This window comes from Orbicella faveolata, unplaced genomic scaffold (assembly GCF_042242905.1).
Source record: "Orbicella faveolata isolate gen_17 unplaced genomic scaffold, um_ofav_v1 contig_3, whole genome shotgun sequence".
In the NCBI taxonomy this organism is placed as follows: domain Eukaryota; kingdom Metazoa; phylum Cnidaria; class Anthozoa; order Scleractinia; family Merulinidae; genus Orbicella; species Orbicella faveolata.
In genome coordinates this window covers 21126871-21148945 of record NW_028301558.1, presented here as the reverse complement: position 1 = coordinate 21148945, position 22075 = coordinate 21126871, and the positions used below count along the sequence as shown (strand labels likewise).

The 22075-nt window shown below is 39.1% G+C and overlaps 2 protein-coding genes across 6 annotated transcripts in view; one reads left to right on the top strand and one right to left on the bottom strand.

Moving 5' to 3' along the window:
• Positions 1 to 28: 28 nt before the first annotated feature.
• Positions 29 to 22075, bottom strand: part of LOC110054850 (uncharacterized) — a 23800-nt gene continuing 1753 nt past the window's right edge. Inside the window, exons 1-12 of one of the 5 annotated variants that reach the window (XM_089298314.1) lie at positions 17906 to 18053; positions 13200 to 13440; positions 13051 to 13112; positions 12862 to 12935; positions 7374 to 7458; positions 6249 to 6340; positions 5752 to 5835; positions 5396 to 5436; positions 4823 to 4939; positions 4215 to 4370; positions 3123 to 3561; positions 29 to 2549 (exon numbers count right to left, since the gene is read on the bottom strand). In XM_089298314.1, the coding sequence (XP_089154440.1) occupies positions 1804 to 2549; positions 3123 to 3561; positions 4215 to 4370; positions 4823 to 4939; positions 5396 to 5436; positions 5752 to 5835; positions 6249 to 6340; positions 7374 to 7458; positions 12862 to 12935; positions 13051 to 13112; positions 13200 to 13259 (1956 nt within the window). In that variant the 5' untranslated portion in view covers positions 13260 to 13440; positions 17906 to 18053 and the 3' untranslated portion in view covers positions 29 to 1803. Of the gene's footprint in view, positions 2550 to 3122; positions 3562 to 4214; positions 4371 to 4822; positions 4940 to 5395; positions 5437 to 5751; positions 5836 to 6248; positions 6341 to 7373; positions 7459 to 8302; positions 8358 to 12861; positions 12936 to 13050; positions 13113 to 13199; positions 13585 to 13611; positions 13738 to 17905; positions 18054 to 22075 lie in introns of those variants that run through there. The other 4 variants (XM_020761208.2, XM_020761207.2, XM_020761209.2 and 1 more) reach the window with 4 other exon arrangements.
• The window catches only part of LOC110054859 (uncharacterized), a 21637-nt gene continuing 16975 nt past the window's right edge, over positions 17414 to 22075 (top strand). The window contains exon 1 of the mRNA XM_020761226.2: positions 17414 to 17641. The gene's annotated coding sequence lies outside the window, so the exon portion shown is untranslated. The remainder of the gene's footprint in view (positions 17642 to 22075) is intronic.

Genomic DNA, 22075 nt, shown 5'->3' with positions numbered 1-22075 from the left:
GCAGTACACAATACAAATAAAGCCATCATTTACTGCTTGTAATTCAACAGGGTTTCGTTTAATTTCAATACCAGTACATCATCATAATCTCAAAGTTATCTGAACTGCTAAAATTGCACAAGTGAACGTTTTGTAGTCACGTGCATTCAGAGCTAAACAAGAGAACTAGTTGCTCACAACCGTTTATTACCTGAACTAATTATGGTGAACACGTACAACAGAAAGGGCCAGGCTACAAAACAAAATTATAATCTCGACTCCAGGAGAGTTCTCCCTTAAACTTAAAAGGGAAAAGTGCCCTGGGGCCCGTTTCTCGTAAGCCACGGAAACCTTTCGGGCCCGTAAAACCATTTTTAGTTCATCTGTAGCTAAAAACGGAGAAGTGTATACGCCTGAAACTTCTTGTATGAAGGGAACCTCTGTTCATATTAAGAATATGTGACTAAAACAGCTCTGTAATCGTAAGGTTCGAGACTTTGCTATGGCTTTCCCGGTGCAAAATATTTTCGGGACCTTCGAGAAACGGGCCCCTGGGCAAGAAGCAGAGAGTGTATAAGGGTATACTTCATCCATAGATGCCTACAATTTATCAGAGACAGTCACACGGCCAATACTCCCCATTTTGAATATCTTCAACACTGTTGGGATTTCTTTCCAGCCAGTTCCAGAAATAAACTATGAATGATTATAATAACATTAAAGCTAACTACAACAGCGTGATATACGAAGAATATCAATTTTCTTTGCTAATTTACAGCTTACGCCATTTCTGGTGGGCGTATCGTATAGAATTACGGTTAAATGATTTTTAAACACTACATCTGGATAACAAAAGTTTATGTTACCCGTAGGAGTTTGCGAGGCTTCAAACAATTAAAAAAAACACCGAACAAGTGTAAATCAGGTAAAGAGGGCACGAGACTTTCAACGACGGAAAGCGCCTGCACTTTCGCTACTGCCGCTGACCAGCAGTGACAGTGTCGAGCCAGTCACTCGTACCCTCGATACAAGGTTTCCATATCGCGCAACTGGGACAGCGCAACTGGGACAGCACCAGCTGCCTTGCTAATCCCCGTATTGAGAAACTTCAGGAACTAAAAAAAGGAGTTACTAAAAAACTAACCAAAACTGACAAGTCAATTGCCGGTTTGGTATCAAATCACTTAAACACGATCTAATGAATTTACCAAACAAAAGAAGACAACGTGAGTTTTGGAAAATAATTGAGATTTGAAGCCAAGCGAATGTGCACACAGTACTAGACCATGATATAAATACTCGGCAAGACTATTTTTAGCTCTGGTTTTCACAGCCTATACTCTACTCTCAGCATATATTAGAAATTTTAAAACGTGAACGCATCATCGTATGCGTTACAAAAGTTCTACAGCTATTTCAATAGAAGTATATTAAACTATTTTAACCTCATTATCTTGGAAAACACGCTGCACATTTTTTTAAATATTACAAAACCTTTTTTGCGATGACAGTTCTCGGCAATAATTCTTATAAGTAATCAATATGGCCTTTTACTTTCAAACGTCGATGTACCCCTTTGGTATCTAAACCAACAGATTACTTAGCGCTGACAGCATACACGCTATCGTATGTCATGTAATATCTAACCAGTGGTTCTCACAGCCTGTTCAATTTGTCGAGTTTGACTCTGTGTTTCCCATATCGCGACATATAACACCTTTGACTTGAACCATTAAAATTTAACCGATGGGAGAATAAACTGGACTCCTTAGCTGTAATGGTGCACAGAATGGCTCCTCGCGAAATTATTCAGCTTCACAGATATCAAGAGTGATCCTTCTCTTTTGCTTTAGCTTGAATTAACTGTTTCTGTCGTCGAATCTGTTTCTGCAACATACTTAATCCCTCGTCATCAGAGTACGCACCTCCTCCCTGCTCCTGTCCCTCTTCCTTGTATAATTCTCCATCAGAGAGCCCTGTCCTTCTCTCTGGACAGGGGGGTGGTACCGAAGACTTCCTCGCAGGAGGCATAGGTGCACTTCTGCTTCGCGCAGCGTGACTTGCTAGCGCCGCAAGCTGTGCCTGTTGGGCTGCGGAAGGCCGTCCTGATACACTCTGGCTTCTGTTGTACATGGCTTTTGCTTTCTGTTGCGGTGTCCACCCGCCGGAATTTTCTTGAATATTTTCAGGATTCGAGCGATGATGTTGCCCACCGTAACTGAAATAGCCCGAATCACTGCTATTTAATCCGCCAATCTGGGCGTCTCCATTACCCGAGTAGCTGCTCTGTGAAGACGTCTCGCTGTCGCTTCTTCGATGAGCCATACCGTACTGGTACGGAGACATGGCAGACGCGGACTCACTCATGCAGCGTGTACGCGTGTTACTGACAGCGTAAGGCGTGGCATATTGAGGCCCGTGAGGGTAGTGTCCTGACGCGTCCTCTCGCGGGTGTTCCGCTATGGAGGAAGGAAGGTAAACTTGTGCAAGCGAGGCAGAAGGTGACCTCTCCCCTGAGGAAGAGGAATAGCAACCAGAGTCTGTAGATGTTGTCCACGACGTTCTGTCACCTGTGTAAAGGATTACACAAACACATATGAGATACTGCTAGTACGTTGCCAAGTTCTTACAAGAATGTGTAAAAGAACGTCTGGTCATGTGAACTGTCAGTGTATTAAAACTCCGACTAGACTGCTGGCAGTCTGTTTTTCTCTCGAGATTCAGCAGGGGTTATGAGGCCAGACGCTTTAGCCTAAAGGGGAATGGAAATGCCGACTGAACAATGTGCAAGCTGAAGAAAGCAAAGCGACAACTTAATTTCAAATGCCAGTCGTCTCCCCGCCCACAGTCCAAGCCCCAAGCCTAGCTTAGTGCAAACTGAAGGTAAACTTCTTCTCAACCGGTTGTACAGTCTGAAGCCCAACTAGCTGGCTATAAGCGAAGCTGAAGAGATTACTCGGAACCTACTATGCTCCAAGTCCATCTAGAGGTCAAAGGCAAAGACTTGAACCCCAGACGTCCTGATTACAAGTTCAACGTCCTTACTGACCAAAACCTAATCGGAAACTTTGACATTGCCCTACCGAAGACTTGCCGAAACGGTATTCGTTTCTCCGATTGAAAAGGGAACATTTACTACTCACCTGGATGAGGTAAGGCAGACACTGCCCCAGGGAAGGGGGGAGGAGGTGGCATTTCGACTTGCAAGTCTCCTGAGTAACCAGGCGAGAGCAGCGGGGTTGGAGGCTTAGGAAAGCTCTCTACTGACGGCGATCCTATTGACGATCCTAGAGACGACATTGATGACTGGGACGAGGTGGAAGACACGCTAAAGCTCGTGGAACGGGAGCAGATGCGGGGCGGGGGTACTTTCTTGGGAGAAGTGGAGGGTGTGACGGATCCCGTAAGCTTGTTTCGCGTGTGACTGTGTTTCACGGAGAACGAGTAATGTCGACTGAATGCATTGAAATAAGGGTCCGTTTCTGACGGGGGTGGAGGCGGTGGGGTGGTAGGAGGGTCGCGGCCTGTATGCTGTGGACTGGTGGCTCTGGTCAATGTGGTCGTTGGACTCGGCGGTGGAGACTGCAAATAGCAACAAACAAACAAACAAACAAACAAGCAAACAAATCATTCAGTTACCCAAAGGAGATCACTTCTTTCACTATTTATGGGTTGGACAATATGGGGTGTTGAAAACAGACTTGATTGCACACTTTGCTCTGACGAAACGTCAGTCTTACGAACTCGCCAAGGCGGTTAATTTACCGTCATCAACTTTAACTTGATGAATAGCTAAGTGTTTTACTTGCCCGCCGTGACGCCTAGCAGTTTCTTTAATAATTAATAATACTTATTATTAAAATACACATCGTACAGACTTCCATGTAATACTCAGTTGCGCACAAAAACCGATACCTCACTTATCTATTGCACAAGCTATGAGCAGCTCAAAACCGCGTTTATCAAAGTTGAACACTGTGTTTTGTTTTTTCACTCTAATCAGAAACTCTGTGGAAACTATTGCTTTACGCGCAAATAAAAACCAATCAGGGAAGGCAAGCTAAATGGATCTCTGGGGAGGTGCGTCATCAAAATAGCATTTCTCGTGCCCAGTCTCAGGCGTCACTCGGCAGACGTGATGAAATAAACAAGTCATAGGGCCGAGGTTCACGTTTCGTAGTGTAAAGTTCATTTCAAGCTCCTTAGTCAGTAAGTTGAATTGTGTTTTCACCAACCTGGTCATCGTAGTTATGATGATCAGACAGTCTGAAGTCTCGCACTAGGTCCTCTCCAGCCAGTGGCAGCGTGGATGGACTAATTGTCTGCTTGATGATGTCTGCAAGAACTGACTGCAGGTGTTCAATTTCTCCCAACATAGAAATCTCGTGCTCCTAAAACCACGTGAAAAAGAATCTAGGTTAAACTCATTGCAATGATCAGAACAATACTAAAGTAACAAAGGCTAAATAATTTAGAACGCTAGATAGCCATTCAAAAAGTTGCAGTTCTTCAAATAAGAAATAACCGCCACATTTTACAGAAAAGAAATAATAAATCATGGACGGCAGCTAACTTAAGTTGCCTTAGGAAAGTATGAAATGCGAGGAGTGAGGAGAGACGAATCCCAGCTTCAGTGCAGGGAATGGCAAAGGAGATGAGCAGTTTATTTATCCCACATATACTTAAGAGAGACACTAAAATACAACCTGATATTATTGACTTGAAGCCACAGCTCTATATAACTATTTGTAGTTGACTTGACTTGAAACGTATCAGAGCGTGTGGAAACATTGATGATTATCTGAACCGACAATAACGAGTAAAACATCCTGATGAGACTTACCACAACTGGTCTAAAACAAGAAGCTAACAGACAATATCTAGTTCTCTCTTCCACCAACACTTTTCTGAGATAACGCTTCTCCTGCTCTTCAAATGCTGCTTGCTGAGCACTTGCTTGCTGCAAGATACAGTCACAGAGTTTACACATCAAAAAATAACATCAATTGCAAAGATATACCAGCAAATCAGAAAAATAGTGAACAAAACTAAACTGAAGAGAAGTGTTATGAATCTAGTGATGTATACAAAGTAGTTTGTAACACTTGGAGAAATGAGTAGCAGTCACGAGCAGTGAATTTCAATATCAGGACAAATGCTACAACAATTCTGATTGACCCACAGGTTTCCAGCATAAAAAGATTGCATGGGCATTCCAGCAGGCAACGGAGAAAGTGGTGGCACAAACGTCTGCAAGGTGCATAGCTAGTGCAGATAAAAGACAGTGCTCCAGCAAAGAAAAACAAACCAACAAATTGCAACCAACAATTTCTCCAATGCCTGTTGCAATATTTCCCAACATATAACAACAGGGGAAACTTGTGAATACTTTTTTCTATTTCAAAGTGATACGCACCTTCAAGGCTGCATCAAGTTTTTCTTGGTGTTCTGACTTTCCTGGGAGAACAAAGAATATAGAATCATTGTCAACACTTATCATAATAAACTGTATAACTAAACATGTCTCCTACTTGGTAACAATCAAGTCTCGAGGCATAACTCTAAAATGTAACCACTGTAAACACAGCAACTCTAGCTCAGAGTGCTGGAAAAAGTTCTCTTCCACAAAACAATGATACAAGTGGGATATAGTTTCCAGTGACTTTATGACAGGGTGATTGGTAGCATTAAGGATGTAACATACACAGCTGGGATCACGCTGTAAATACATTAGATTGATTTTCAAGTGTAATAAATATTTATTATGCTCACCTAACTCACCTTTTTTAACCTTCTTTTGCCACTTGTTTGTTTCTGCTGTAGCCTTTTTCAAATCCTGTTTGGCTTTCTTGTATTCTGACACAACAAAAAATTAATATTGTAACCCCAAATATCTACCAGAAACTAGTAGGGTACAAAAAGTGTACATATCCTTCCATTGTGTTGATGGATTAACACAACAATTTTCTTTTTCTACAGAATTATTGTAAACTTAAATGCACTTTTCTGTATTTTTTCATACACATGCCCTCAAAGACTCGCACTGCAGCATCTAAGACAGATGACATACAGCAGCATAACAAAGAAAATTTGACAAATATAAAAAATATCAACTACACAAAATGATACACAAGTCATATTTTAGACTTTAATTGAATTAACATGTGGACACACTTTTAAAGATTTGATATGTTTTCAACCTCAGGATCAACAGCAGCTTTCAACAGGAAATAAATTCTTGTTATCAAACAATTTTTCCAACTTGATACCTTTTGCATGATCTTTGTCCATTTGTATAACAGACTTTTTCCAATCATCCAACCTCTCTTGAAGAGGAAAGATCAGGGCTTCACACAGTAACCTGAACAATCCACAAATCAAGCATTAAAACAATAATCATGGGCAAAAAATGTCACAAATTCGCTTCACATATATCATTATGGCTTTAAACTTGCATTACTTTCATTGCTTGAAACTTGAATTGTACTATACTCTTTTACTGTATTGCTCATTATTAGGTTTCTTTAAAAACAAAAATGTGGTGATTTCCTGGTTCAGTAGTGTGCAGTGCCCAAGTTAACAGAGGGGTCTCAGCTCAAAAACAATCTGACTTGACACATTCATGGAGAACTTCTGAGGTTTAGGCAAGGTCAGCTGTATCTACGTGTATTGACTCTTGTCCGTAGCTTAATACCAACTTGCCTTTGAATTTTATCTGGCACCCTGTAGGTTCCCTGCAGGTCTTGTCATTTTTAATCAGAAATTAGGTTTTAAGGTTTAAAACTTCAGTGGACTCCTAATAGCTTGAACCCTTGCCAACTCGAACGTTGTGCTAACTCGAACCAAAATCAATTTCCCTTGGATTTCCCTCATACATGTACATTTACTGTAATTTTACCCTTGGTAACTCAAACACTTGATAATTGGCACCTTCTGCTCTCTTGAAGCAATTTTAGTTTCCCTTCAGGTTATTTTCAATATAATTTTACCCTCGATAACTTGACCCATGTTTGTCAATACATCATAAGTCAAAATAAGCAGTACTCTGCTGCTTTAATTTTCTTTGTTCAGTTTCATGTATGTTGAGAAATATAAATATTTTATATTGTTCCATTTTCACTCAACGTCTCTATAATTAAATGTGAATAAAATGTTCGCTGTTTGAATAGAAATACAGCAAACACTATTTTTTCCCTCATTTCTGGTTATCTGTTGTCAACTACCGATGACTCGAACTCCGCATAACTTGAACCTGTTTCAATTTCTCTTGAAGGTTTGAGTTATCAAGAGTCAATTGTATTGCTTAGATGCATCCAATCCATGGTCTAAGTAACATTTACAAGACTGTCTATGTGGTGTGTTCAAGCAGCGTGTTCAATTAAAAAAGAACTTACCCAGCCAATCCTTTCAGTTTACTATCCATGCTACGGTGCCTTATCACCATCTTGGTGAGAGATCCTCCTATGTCTTTGCAGCATCCTGAGAAATGAATGAATGAATGAATGAATAAATAAATAAATAAATACATAAATAAATAAATAAATATATAAATAAATAAATAAATGAATGAATGAATGAATAAATGAATAAATAACAGTCAAACATGACCTGATATACAAATATGCATAACATGAGTAGGTCTACATCGAAGACAGACTGCGTATATAAATCTACTGTTTCACTATTAACATGATAGTACATAGGTAGTATTTTTGTGCGACTTACTTTTTTTTTTCGTGATAGTTCTTTTTTTTTTTTTTTAAATGAAAGCTAGGGTTCTGTTTCAAAAATATTGTGCGGGTAAGGGGATCTTAAAAAGGTCCAAAAAGTTCAAGGCCATAAGCTGGATTCCAGCACTCTACATAGATGTTAATTTAATTTACCACTGTGGGGTATAATGTTACATGTGATCATGTTTCCTTTCAGTACTTTACTCTCCAATCCAAATAACGTGTAACATTATACATCAGCAATTTCAATGACTACAGGTATAACTGAAGGTTTATCAGTTAATTTAATTTCGCTCAGAAATGTTCTTTGTACATTACGAGCATCTGCCTAGTACTCTGCAATGTGAATGGCAGTAACATTTTATAGCAAGAATAAGTCCAAAATGAGGGGCTATTGTTTCCCCTTGTATCCTGTCATAAGCAGACATTTCTCTGACAGGGTCTGGCCCCAGCAAATTGAGTGGCTGTGAGGATGATTTTGCCCATCTGGTTTGAACATCTAGAGGAAAGGCTTTCTAATTTATAAAGAAGTTCATTTCTAAAAGCTTTGGCTGCTTGTAAAAACCAGTTGCCCTCCTGATGAATACACTTACATAGCATGAGTATCCCCTGGATTGAGATAAAAAAAAGGTGGCATAAATAATCCATGAGATATGTCCTATGATATGCATCAATCAGCCACATGCTGTCAACTGTGTGTGATTGATAACCCTCTTAGCTCAAGAAGAAAATCTATTTTAGTCTAAAAAGGGGCCAAAAATATACTTTGCTGTTATGCATTTAACCATTATTCATCTACAAAACAAGATTAAACTTTCAATGTAGAAACTAATGACGGACAAAATACTCAAGTGTTAAACATAGGAAATCCAAAGCTGAAACAATAGGATTTGCTAACCCAGGCCACACAAGACTGATTAGAATATAAAGTGGACAGTCTTTCACACCCTTCATTACTACATAAGATAAAATTATATAGAGCTGCGAGACAAAAGGTATAACACAGGGTATTATCTATAGCAAATTCATGCTGTCTATTCAAACATCACACAAAGTCAAATTCTAAAACAATTTACGTGACAGACTTGTTCATTCTTTAAAAAATTCATAATATTATTAGACTGACAACAATAATTCATTGATGATAAGATAGGTATTATGAATCATTTGACCAGAAAGGAATGCACCAGCATAGCATTAAAACAAGATTCTAAATCCATTGATAGGAGTAACGGGAACAAAGACATATTTCTACAATGACAGTCTTTGTCTTTAACACAATACAAAAGAATAAATATTATTTCTTGTGTGACAGGCCGGCACCATCCTCTCATTTTTCCTTCCTGTTTGGTTATGTCATGTTCACATAGCAAAAGTTTTCTTCAAGTTGTGTGATACAACAGAATTATAATGTTGTCAGTTGCTTTCACTTGAAGATGCAATACACACAAGATAGCAAATGCAAGATAGCAAATGCAAGATAGCAAATTTATATCAATCACCTCATGGAAGGTTTTCAACCAAGATTACATGTTAATGACATTCTTATATGGGTAATGAGTTGGATAGAATGAAAAAAGTTACTTTACAGATGTTCATGTCCTAGAATGCTTGCTCATTTGCTACCTTTGTTATTACATTATAAATGTCTGTCGAGGTCTAAAGTTTTCAGATTTAATCACCACATAAATGTTAATTAAAAATATTCATTGAGACACAAGAAAATTCTAGTAAATATACTTTGTCAACAATAATTTTCCCACACTCTTTTTCTCACATCAATAAAATTAAAAACACTCTTGGATGGAAGGTGTTCAAAGTTAATTGATGACTTCATAAACTTGGGATTTATCTAAAGGAAGTAGAGGTATTTAACTTAGCAAAATAATCCCACACATGGAAAAGATAACAAAAATCAGGGCCAATCAATGCAGTTTAAAAGTGGACAAGCATTCCAATGCAATTATGTATGTCTTTCAAAAAACATAAATTGATTAATAAAGGTACAAATACATTAGCCAGTAGGTAATTAACCACATGTTTATTTAAGCACTGGCATGGTAAAAAAAAAATAATATGAGGTCTGCTTTCCTTGTTGTTATATAAAGACAAAACAAGCAAGGGCCTGGTTTTAATTGCTATTGTGAAAATTCCACGAAGAAAAGATAAGATTATGTTTTGACATAATTTTTCCAATTTAAGCATGTTCAGCAAAAATTAATGCTTTTTAATGATGCAATAGGAAGAAATACAACACCTTTACAAAGTCCTTCCACAATTGAACACAGGCATATGAAAATAAGGCAGAAAGTTGTAGGAGCTACCTCAGTCTGCTAACTCTAGGTAACAAATTACCCAGTTTCATTGATTGTAAGTGGTACGTTGTCATGGAAAACAAATGGCCAATAAAGTGACATATGTAGCCATCAAATGTTGTAACCATACCTTATTTTGCATGTGGTTTTGGATTGGGGGTTCAAACGCTGGGGTTCAAAAAAACTTTCAAATAGAACTATGCAGTGTCTAATTCACTTGAAAGGCACTGCTTCATACACATAACTTGCACACAGTTTAAGCACAATAAAACGCCGTCGGGTTGCTCACATAAACAATGCCACAGCTGTTTATAATATTAACAAATGAAATAATGAATCTCTCTTGCAAAAATATGTGACAAATTATGCTTGACAAATGTTGTACCAGCAACTAGCCAGTGTGCCAGGTGCAGTTGGGGAAAGCGAAGAAGTAATGCAGAAAGAAATAGTAAAGGAATGTTTCTGCATTAAAAACCTTGGTTAAGATATTCAATGAAAGTTGTATTTCTAAAAAAAATGTCCTTGTAGTTGTACCAGAAGCATAGGTGATATGCTTCTGGTTGCACAAGACAGGCTTTTAGCTAGGATTTCAAATGTGGGTGTCCAAAATGAGCTATAGGGTCTGCTCAAATGAACAATTTATAAAGAAACATGAAAAATTAAACAATTTTCTTTAAAAAGTGGGAGTCCGTAGGATGCCAGCATGCAGACTTTTAGTGCCTCATTGGCCAGTTATGCAGGCATTTCCTTACATCTTACAAAATTGGATTACTTTCAGTTTATGTGCATATCTACTAAAATTCTGAACTGCTAGTCAAATAGGTTCCCTACACTGTATATAAAATTCTTTACATCAAATACTTTACAGCACACGTAACATGTTAAATTAAACCATTGCCCTGTGGGATACACAGCAGAATTAATTTTCACAAAGTAGAACACAAGACACCCTGTAATTATCTTATGTTTGGCAAAAATCCATTCCATTAAAATCGCTTCAGAAAGTCAGTCATGAAGAGGTTTCAATAGCTGCACCTTTATAAATTGTTTCGAGGTACCTCCATACTCTACAATGACCAAACACACATGTGCAGAATCTTACAAATCTGTTAAACTAATTACTTCTAGTAACTGTTAACATAACTTGACACAAGGCGATGTGCAGGGAAAAGAGTTAGTGGTAAACAACATATCAAAATTTATAACAAAACTTTGGCATAAAGTAAAGGAGTACAACAATTTTGACATTTTTTGAAATACATCCAGAAAAATGATCTTTACTTCCAGAATTCTCTATAACAAATTGACCGTTTCTACAACTAGAGGAGATTGGTGAATTGTTACACAAATTCAATTTATAAGTGGAAATTTGTGGCAATGTAATAATTGAATCTTAAAATTTTCATGTTATTCTGGCACAAAAAATAATACTTAAAAAACTGGTACAGTGCAGTGGCTAAAACACGGAAGTTACTTCACAGGTCAGCTTTGGAACATGATAGTGGACAGTAAAGACTTCAGTCTATCGGGTTTTCTTGTCATATATCTAGCGGTCAACTTCTGGGTCTTGTTGAAGTGATACTATTCATTTGAAGATTTTTTCTTAAATTTAACCCATTTTACGGTAGTGAAATGGTTCCAATATGAACTTCATCAAATGCTGTTGAAAATTTCCATCACAAGGGGATTTCCGCGACTCTATGTACTCAATTAGCACCCAGAAATTCGAGTTTTGTACAAAACAGGTGGCGCGAAAATATAAATAAGACCGGAATTGATGCAACGAAACCAAACCGCAAATTCGATAGGAAGAGATAAGATGGAAAAAAAAAATCACAACTGAGTTCAAAAGCAAAGTAAAAAACAAACGAACGATTTCAGGACTGAAGAAATAACAAAAGCAAAAGAAGATTTTTCTACGAACCGATCAAACTACAGTAAGCTAAATTTGAATTGAACAAAACCGAATTACGCGGTAAAATGCAATTTCTTTAGCGCCAAAATTGTTAACGGACAACGAACAGTGTAAAGACCTGCTAGACAAGTACGAGAGAAAGTGGCGCTAAAGTCTAGAAACAGGAATGGCATTTCAAAGAGACCATTTCTAACGAAGTTAGCTGGTTCATGTCAAACACTGAGTTGAAACGTCGCAGTAAAAGTTTTAGATTACAACAAAGACCGCGTTGTGCGCGTAAACTGTCGATCGAAGCTCGCGAATGCTGTGCCACATTCGAGACTTGGCTTCGATCGGTTCTGCTCTTCCGAAGTACGAAAAGTTTAGTTGCATGCAAGTTTAACGAAAAAACCTGTAGTGGCCAGTCATTAAATAAAATCTACAAATAATATTTTAGTAAACACCGCCGCTTTGCCTTGATTTAACAACAATATCAAACTGCTTTGTAAATTCCCGTGTCGATCACATTTTCGTCTTACATTGACGTTGAAGACTTGACTGAAAACTCGATCAAAGGTTGATGGTACATGCGCGCCTGTTACTCTCTGTTTGTTCTTTCGTGAGAGAAAAACATTCCCTTGCCAAAGTACGACTCAAAATTCTCCCGCAAAAGGTAACCCTTAAATAAACAACAACTAAAAATACCAAGCTGAAGTCCTGACCCGCTGAAATTAAAACCGCGGAGTGACGAAAAACGAAAACATGTGCTTTTGGCCCCTGCCACATTTAAGCTTATCTTTGAAAATTTCGAGTTTGTCTGGTTCGTAAAATATTGGCTCAGTTCTGTGTTTTGCTAAACAACTGCGGTACCAAAGCAAATAAAAGTTGAGTGAGGCTTACGCGGCAAAATGGAAAAGTGCCGTGAAATACGTTGTACACTCACCTCGTGACGAGTTCGCAGCATCGGCGACGCGCTGAAAAGCGTCCAAAAATGCATCCGCTGCGATAACTGTTGTCCTGGACAAGTAAAATTTGAAATAAATTAGCTTTTCTGTTCTCTTATCTTCGGTCAAAAACTAAATTATCAACGCGTAAATTATAGAAAATCAGACTCCAATTATTCGCGACGTACTTTAGCGCCGAATGTAGTTTACTCGCTTTGCCTACGAAATCTTCCCACACCGGGGCACTGGCCTGAAGGAAAGAGAAAGAAATTAGCTCTAAAAATGACTAGAAAAATTACAAACTAAAACGTTTTCAAGAATAATTCACGATTCCCACCTTTATGTCGTTCAATATCAAATGAATTAAGTTCCCTTCGCTGTCCGCGTTGTCGCCCATGATGGCGGTTGTCTGTAGTTCGCTCGCTTCTATTTCACTTTCACGTTTTTAACATGAGTTCATTGAAGTCCCGCAGTTCTACTATGGAATTTAGGAATGACTTTCGTCGCGTGGATAAGGAGTGTCAGTTTTCACGTTGTGTTCAAGGATATCCTAGGTACGGAAGCGCGAGTATTTCTCCCTACAAAGAATACAATCTTCCGATTAGCACACATATACCCACACATCATGGTCTCCGATCAAGTCACGTGATAAGTTATCACTGACTTCATTTGCATTCGCACGAGACGCAGCCGATGAAAATTAAACAAATGCCCACAGACTTGTATCCTCAATTAGCAAATTTACGTACAGAAAAACGCGATAAATATTTATGAAAACCGTGCATGCATCGCTGTGCGCTGGCCAGATGTCGTTTTAAAAACAGACCGAGACACCGAGCCTGTAATGACCTCGCCGGTGATGTCTTTGAATTTCGACGCAAAGCTGGGTTGGGTATCAATTTATTGTCTCAAAATTCAGCCATGCCTTAACTACGACGACGTTAAAGAAACAAACAACAGTTCTAGACTATACAGACTGTATAAGACGACGAAAAAACAGCACGTCCGAAGAAGGATTTCAAAACCACAAATTCTAAACATTTGTTTTGCGACCATGGCTACAGAACCGAACATTCTTTCAATACATGTATTTTAGATACATTTATAGCGCGAATAGAGAGAATTCGTCGCTTAAGTTTCAAGCAAGAGGAATTTTTACAGTGCTATGTATAATTGTACAGTAAAACTAAAAAAGAAACATACTTTTTAACGATTTTTTTCAAATCGTGGTATTTTTTTTAAAGACTATCTTCTCTTATCACAAGCGCGCATCTTTAAAGAGAAAAATTATCTACAAATTGTTAACTTCTCTGTTGCACCGCGTATCAACAATGACAACTTGGAAATCTTGACTTGGAGAGCGTTTGCAAGATGAGTAGAAACAGACGAGAGCAAAATCTTCCAGGGATAGGTCACAAGGTCAGAGAGACACTTCGTTCAGCCAGGCCTACAGACTACTTGTCATATAGGCGTCAGTTTGTGTGAGTGTGTGATCGTTTTAGCACCATTAGCTGAACAACGATTATCACTTCTATTCTTTTTGATACAAAGAAAATTAAGGAGCTTTTCAATGAGATAATCTGGTTCAGCTTAGAATAAATCTTTAACGCCAGAGATGCATTGAAAGTCTTCCCTGAAAAAAAAAGAAGCGATTTTTCGTGTTGCTTCATTTATAAGCCTGCTTATAACGCTTGTAAAGATAAGAAATTACGTCAAATACATTTTTCCTAGAACAAGCCTATCTCTTAAACACTTCGTAATAACAGTATGCTTAATAAATAACTGCGGTAAACCCAAATCTTTACATTGTGGTTTGAGACAACATTAGCAATATTAAAGACAAATCCAGGATAGAGGTCACTCCATCAGGATAAGGAAAATTAAAAGGTCACTTACTCAAATCCTCACCGAAGCACTGAACAGCTGTTTTAGCAATTTGTCATTAAAAGAAAAGCTTTCAACCGCAGCGTGCACTGATACTTGGTCCGATATCACAAAATATCGCATGTGCTGTGGACACTACACCGAGCACTCGGAAATACTTGAAGTCCTCGAGATGAGAACAGGCTGATAAAACGAACATTCGATACCAAAGGCTTTGGACCGATCAATTTAAAATACACTGACTAGACAGTAAGAAAACGAAGTCAGAAGTCATGGAAAGAAAACTGAGAAGATGTCGACTGAAAAAAAATATAATAATTCAAGTTGTCATGAGTGTAGTTAATATTAAGACGCAATATAGTGATGTTGGCGTTCGCTTGCCACACAATGATCTATGTTGCTAGCTGATGGCTCAACAGGTGTCTATAACAAATCAGAATTAAAAGCGTTCTTCAGCCATGCCTTTCACTTATAATACTTTGAGATACTTGTAAGTTAGGTTGGGAAAGTCAACTATTAGTTTTGGCGTGATTTCAGAACCACTTGGCAGTGATAGGCAGTGCTTGACTGATCTAAAATCATGCAAGAGCCTTCCCTTCCGACAATAAATCAGCCTGGCTGAATTGCACGAATCTTTCTCTTCAGTATAGATTTAACTCTACCTAAACGGCTTATCTTCGAAAAACCCAACTTGAAATTAAAGCTCAAACAATGGTATTAGTAAACGAGGCGTTGATTTTAAATCTGACTTGTAAAACATGTACTTCAGTTGACAACGATGAAACAACTTAGGAACGTAAGCAACTTTTGGAAACTTTATACTCCACCATTGAACCGCGTGGGTGACGATTTTGCTTTTCGATGACAATTTCATAATCCTGTCAAAAGTGTTTCCACGGAAATGTGTTTCCATCTTCTCAGGAAATTTTTAGGTATTTTTAAAGCTGACGAATTTTGTACCGTGGATAAATAAAGATTATCTATCTATCTATCTAGAATTAAAACAAGGAAAACATTACTACAGCAGATGCGAACAGTGTCACTCACAATAGCTTCGGTATTCCATTTTAAGCTCATAATAACACTGCAAGACTCTAAAATAACAACAACAAAAAAAAGACATTTTATGTCCTTAAAACTTTGTTTTGTTGGAAAACGTAAACAAATTAAATCACAAAGCAATTTTGAACTCAGTTGCAAGAACCAAAGTTTAATGAATGACTTTCGTTGTAACATGTATCAGTTGCTGTTGTTATTGTTGTTGTTGCTGTTTTTCTGAAAGCTTTGGCCCTACAGCAATGTGCGTAAATTAAGCTTTAATTTCGGAAAGGTGGGAAATATTATCCCATCCCCATTGCGGAGACCACCCCAACAGCCTGAACGATGTGTGGAGAATTTAACACTGAACTGAGAATGGAACTGACTCTCACAAACCTAGACCAAGCCAACGTAAGTCTCGTCACTTTCTGAAATAAGTGTGAATGATTTTTTTTTTCCATTACTGCACCATTATAGCTAGCTTCTCATATCCAACGCTCGATTTTCGTATTTACTGTTTTCATTATTCTCTTCGCAAATATCACATTTCCTCTATGCAAATTCAAAACAGCTTAGATCAGTCTGGCCTCTGCCCAACGCATAATAAGTTTTCTTTTTCACCGATGAAACAAAATACTCAAACATTCGCTTTCGACGTCGGCGTAATAAAATAGACTTATGACAATATTATATTTCCTTGCGGTAGAGAGCCTCTGGGTTACGCTAGCCCTTGCATGCTGTTTTTGTTGCTGAAAATACACATCTTGGTCCAAAAATATGCGAAAACTTTGTCATGTTACAAAGTGGGAGTGAGCCCAACAATTCCCGCTTTCATTGTCTCGCTGGCAACGGTTTCACAGTAACGAAACCGCAAAATTTGCCGCAAGGGGAAGGAGGTAGCGTCCGACACACACCTAATGATTTTCAAGAGCTACCGTCTTGTCTGAAACGTGTTGAATTCTTCAAGCGAGCCGTGCCAATTTGCACAGATCTACGCGGATCCGCCAAACTAGCGGCATTCCTAAATAAACAGCGTCACGATTTTATTTGGTCAGGGCTAAAAATCTGGGCAGAAACAAATATTAATTTAACCTAACTTTATAAATCTCTAATGTGCATTAAGAATTCTAAGAAAAAAAAAAGAGAAATTATTAAACGTGTACAGAGCAAAAACTTCACTGGAAATTTTTAATTCATACTGAATGGTTTCAGCTCTTGGCCTCAGCGATTGAAATAAAATGTACGTCAATATCATACGCACGTAGGGGCTCTGAAGTAGGTGTAATGATACCGAAATAAAAATTTATTGAGGAATTCGGGACCGACCAGATACACAGACACAAGGCCGGAGTGCCTCCCTCATCATCGGAATTCGAAAATTGTTTTTGTTTCGAGTGCAGCAGTCATTTTGGGCGTGACAAGGGCGGGCGGAACTGAATCCACACCACCTGCGACGAAAAAATTGTCAACAAGCGCGGGAAGCTTAACGAGTGTCTGGCACGTTATCTGTAGCTACACGAGGTCACGAGAGAAGCGTCACGTTACGATGGCATCACGCGAGGTCACGAAAGAAGTACCACGTTACGGGGGAAGTAGTACCACGTTCTCACTTTACATCAGGGTCATGACACGAGAGAACCTGTCGTGGCGGCATGGAAAAAGACAACAAATCTCAATTACAACAAGCTGTAAATGAGAATGCTTTCTGAAGATCTGAAAGATGTTTGCGTCGGCAAATCTGTAATGAATTCGTCAATTTGATTACAACTGAACTATGTGTGGGTCAGATCGAGAAGATGAAGCAAATGAAGTCAATGCAAAATCGAAGAAAGAAGACCTGATAAAATCCATATTACGGTAAGCATTCATATATAGCGATTGTTTCAATAACCTAATTGATAACGCATCGTGACGGCGGTGCTTAGAACCTTCATCTGCAAAAAGAAGGAATGAATGACTGAAATGCTTCTACATAGCTTGTATCACACACAGCAATCTCCAAAAGCGGGCGTATACAAGAATACCCATTAAAAATTGCGTCGGAAACAGCCTGAAAAGCCGGATTCTGACGGAAGGATGCGCTAAACAATTTCACAACGAGAAATATCAAAATCCCCTTACCTGAAGCTGTACGCAGGGCGCTCTGAACAGAGTGCTTTGTTCACGCGTGTAAATACTCGGAAATGTTTTCGACTGGTGAACTTCATTCACAAGCTGGGACTAGCTTCACGCGTGGCAAAGCAAATCATTCCCAGCGGCAACTGGTTCTAACTCATTTCGGAAATTGCAGACGCGGTGACGAAAAACTCTCGTCGAACGTTTAATAACTGACTTATACATGAAATCTGAGGACTTGTGATAACTTAACAGCGACAGATCTTCAAAGAGAATTGCAATTTTCAGAAGTCTCCACGTCTCACAATTTTGAAACTACTTGTCTTGAAACTTTGCACTTTCCTCACGTGGGTGGGTGGATGGTTAAGTATCGACACCTATCTTTACGTACAGCACAGATCTAAGAAATTTCCAGCAGGTCAAGTCAGGAAAGTGGCATTTTCCGCGCCGCGCTTAAAGTACTTGGGCGTATTAGTTTTCACGCCTTTTTACGGAAGCACAAGCAATCAAGTTCGATTTAAGTCGGAAACCTAAATCTGTCCCCGATTGTATCGAAACGAAATTGCAATATAATCAAATGGCTAGAGCAAGTAAGCGGCCACCGAACGTCGTATGTTCTCTTTAAGCCTCAGAAAAAAAAAGTACTTGACCAGTCTGAACTAGTACAGCAAGGCAAAACAAGACAATAAACGGCTTATTTGTATCTTTAGGTAAAGAGATTTTAAAGGTAATCGGTGTAAGCATGCTAAGGTTTTGGACGAAGGCCAATCTGTGCCGTTCGCAGACGACTGACAATCCAGCAATTTAAAGAAGATCAAAAAGATTTTCGTGACATAATCTTGTTCCTGCCCGCCAGTCGTCTACTGAACGATTAGACATTCTCAAAGATTCTTCTTTCCTTCAATTACGGTAATCCGCAGTGCCTAGTGCCTGGGTGGTTACTAGGCTAGCGGACGCTGAAGTCACGTGAAGTCGCGCTGAAGTTACTCTCGGAAGGAGTGAAAAAATCAGCTTGCCCTGGGGCTGTGAGGGGTCCATTCTACTGATCGTGATCATAAAATGCACGTTTTCCGGGCAGCAGTCACAATGTGCTTGTGTCACAGGATCTCAATCCTACTTGTCAGGACAGGACTCACAAGGCATCAAAAAGGGCTCGCCAGGTATCCTAAGGGGCTGACAAAACACCGCAAGAGGGACCGCAATCCGCAAGGGCTCCAATGAACAACAGGGCTCACGGGCTATCTGTGTCACAAGGGCCCACACGTGAGGTACCTCATGGTACCTTGTGATACATTGTCACACCTTTTTACATCGGGTGATACCTTGTGATATAAGCACCTATTCAATATACCTGGTGGTATATTGTCACCGTTCCCGCGTAGTCATGCTTTGTAACACCTCGCGATACTGTACAGATATATCTTGTGATACGTTGTTAGCCCTAGTGATGACAGTGATACTCTGCCACTTTAGACTCGTAATTGCAATAGCAAGTTACGAGTTCTAGGGGGTTATCAGATTATTTATACTCCTCGGTAGCTCGAATTGAGCGTTTCTTTTTTAACTCGTTGTTCTTTTTCCCCAGAACTCTGTAATAATGATATAACTTTTGAGAATCACAAATTATGGAGCCCAGTCTACAAGTCTCCATGCTTAACATCAACCTAACGTATCCGGCGATTAGTCATAATAAGCCGTGAGCACAATGGCTTCCAAAACCCGAAATAGCATTGTTAAAACAGCAAGGTGTAAAGGGCTTGGCTAAATCAAGAAACATTGTTGCGAAAACATTGTTGCAGAGGGAACTTTTGCTGCTCGGAAACAAGAAAATGTTTTCGCCCCAGGTCAAAAACATTTGTGCTTCCCGGATTCAAGACTTCTTCGGAAGTCAGTTTATATGCATATGTATGACCCTTAATTTTCCAGCTACCAGGCTGCAAAAAATTTTGTTTGCTTCCCGCTAAGTTAGCCAGTCCGGAAACATAACAAGAAACAATGTTTCCGCAACAATGTTTCTTATTACAGCCAGGTCTTGGCTAAAGTAGAAAACACCGTGCGGAAACACTGTTTCGGAGGCAAATGTTTCCCAGTTTAGTTGCGTGGGAGACATACGTTGTGGAAACAACTTTTTGCTGCTTGGAAACAAGAAAATGTTTTTCCTCAGGCCAAAAACATTTCTGCTCCCCGGACACAAATTTCGCCTCCGAAACCTATGTTTCCCAGGCCCAGTTTAGCCAGCAAGAAAGCGATGTTAAAAAGTTCCAGTGCTGCTCATTAAAAATGAGAGCATACAACACTGGCTGCCGGCGAAGACGAAGTAGAAGAGCCACAAGCAGGTCAAGAAAGGAACGGAATCAAAAGAAGGGGAAAAAGGAAGCGGGTTACTGTGAAATCGATGCACAGATGTCAGAGAAATCTGGTATCAAAAGGAACGATTGCAAAAGCAATGAAAAATTCTGAGATCACAATTTATGAGGGAACAAGCCCTGTAAGGAAAAAAGAAGCCTCTTCAGACTTCTTCGGAAGTTAGTTTATTATTACACGCATGCGTGACCCTTTGTTTTCCGATGCAATGTTTCCTCGTTTAGCCACCGGGCAGCAAAAACATTTTGCTTGCTTCCGCTAATTTAGCCATCCCGGAAACGTAACAAGGAACAATGTTTCCGCAACAGTGTATCCTAATTTAGCCATGCCTGAAGCTAGACCCGGCAACTCATCAATGTTGAGCTTTCTGTATGCAGAAAATAAGGATTTGTTTTATTATTACATGGTAAAAACACGACGAAAAAGAAAATTTTGATTGGTCCCTTGAGCGGTCTGAATTTTGCAATGCGGACAGCTAAGATGGACCGCTCACAAATAGTTTCGACAAATTGCTTTTTCCAAAACATTGCTTAAATATATTTTCCTTTATGTCCGGAGTATAATTTCAGTAAAACTTCCACGAAAGCGGCCTAAACGTTAACAATGCAAATCAATGCAACCTGAAACTGAAAAAGGTCTCTACACAGTACAATAGAGCAAGTCGAGCAGGAAAAATGCCAAAGAGTAATTCACATTGATTGGCCTTACCGTTTATCAAACAGTTTTCTCAGCATGAGTAACAATTGTAAGAGCCATATGTAAAACTACCATTTGCTCTTAGAAAACTTGATGGTGAAATGTCCATATGATAATTTTTTTGTGATAACTTGTGTGCGGCAGCTGAATTGTCGCACATTAATTGTAAGACATCGTATACATCAGATTTAGATTTCCCTAGGCACGGAAACTATACCACTCATGACTGGTGTCACATTGAACCAGATTTGGGTGAGTCAGGCCTTTTCTGGAAAATTTTTTTGTTATTACGTCTCAATGTGATCTAGTAAGCCTTAGCACAAATTAGACGCCCAGCAAAATGTCAAGGCACAAAGGAAGCCCCGGCGAGGTCTCAGCTGTTGTCTTGATCAAGCTCCAGATTCTCAAAACTTGCAGGGGTAGAATCGGTAAAGAGAATTAAAAGTCTAATTCAGTGCGCGCAATGGTCATCTAAAAATTAGACTACGACTGGATGCGTCCAAGTTTTCTGTGAGCGAACAATCAAGGACGCGTAGCGTAGTCGACTATCGATAGCTCATAATGTAATTGTTTTAGAAGACATACTTAGGGATAAAGATTGCTAGTTCATAGCCTATTAATGTTAAAAATGTAACAAAGCTTCTCAAGCTCGTCTGTACTAATTATAAACTTTAATTTAAGGCAACGTCCAGTTTTAAAGTTCAAACACCACCAGGGAAACACTAACCATTTTTTTTTGTTTTGAGTGGGCGTTTGTAGATTCTTTGCCGCTATTTTGCTTCCCCTGGTTTCCCTTAAGGGCTCAATGTCGGTAAGAAAGGAAAGATCACAACAGTGAGGTTACGCGAAAAAAATGCTAGAAAAGTCCGCATACTTCAGATGGGTGAATGACGTTGATTTCGAAAGTATCGCCGCAAAATCGAAATCATTAGTTATCTGTATCATAATGTTAAAATACGATACTTTTTCATTTATTGCATGAAATAATTTCGATATTCATTCATGGCGCGAGTAGATATTAATACTGTCAAACGTAAGTTAAGAACCACTCTCTTTTGCATAAACGTCATGGTAAATGGTTGCCTGGGGCAACAATCGCGTCGGTAGGTACTTTGC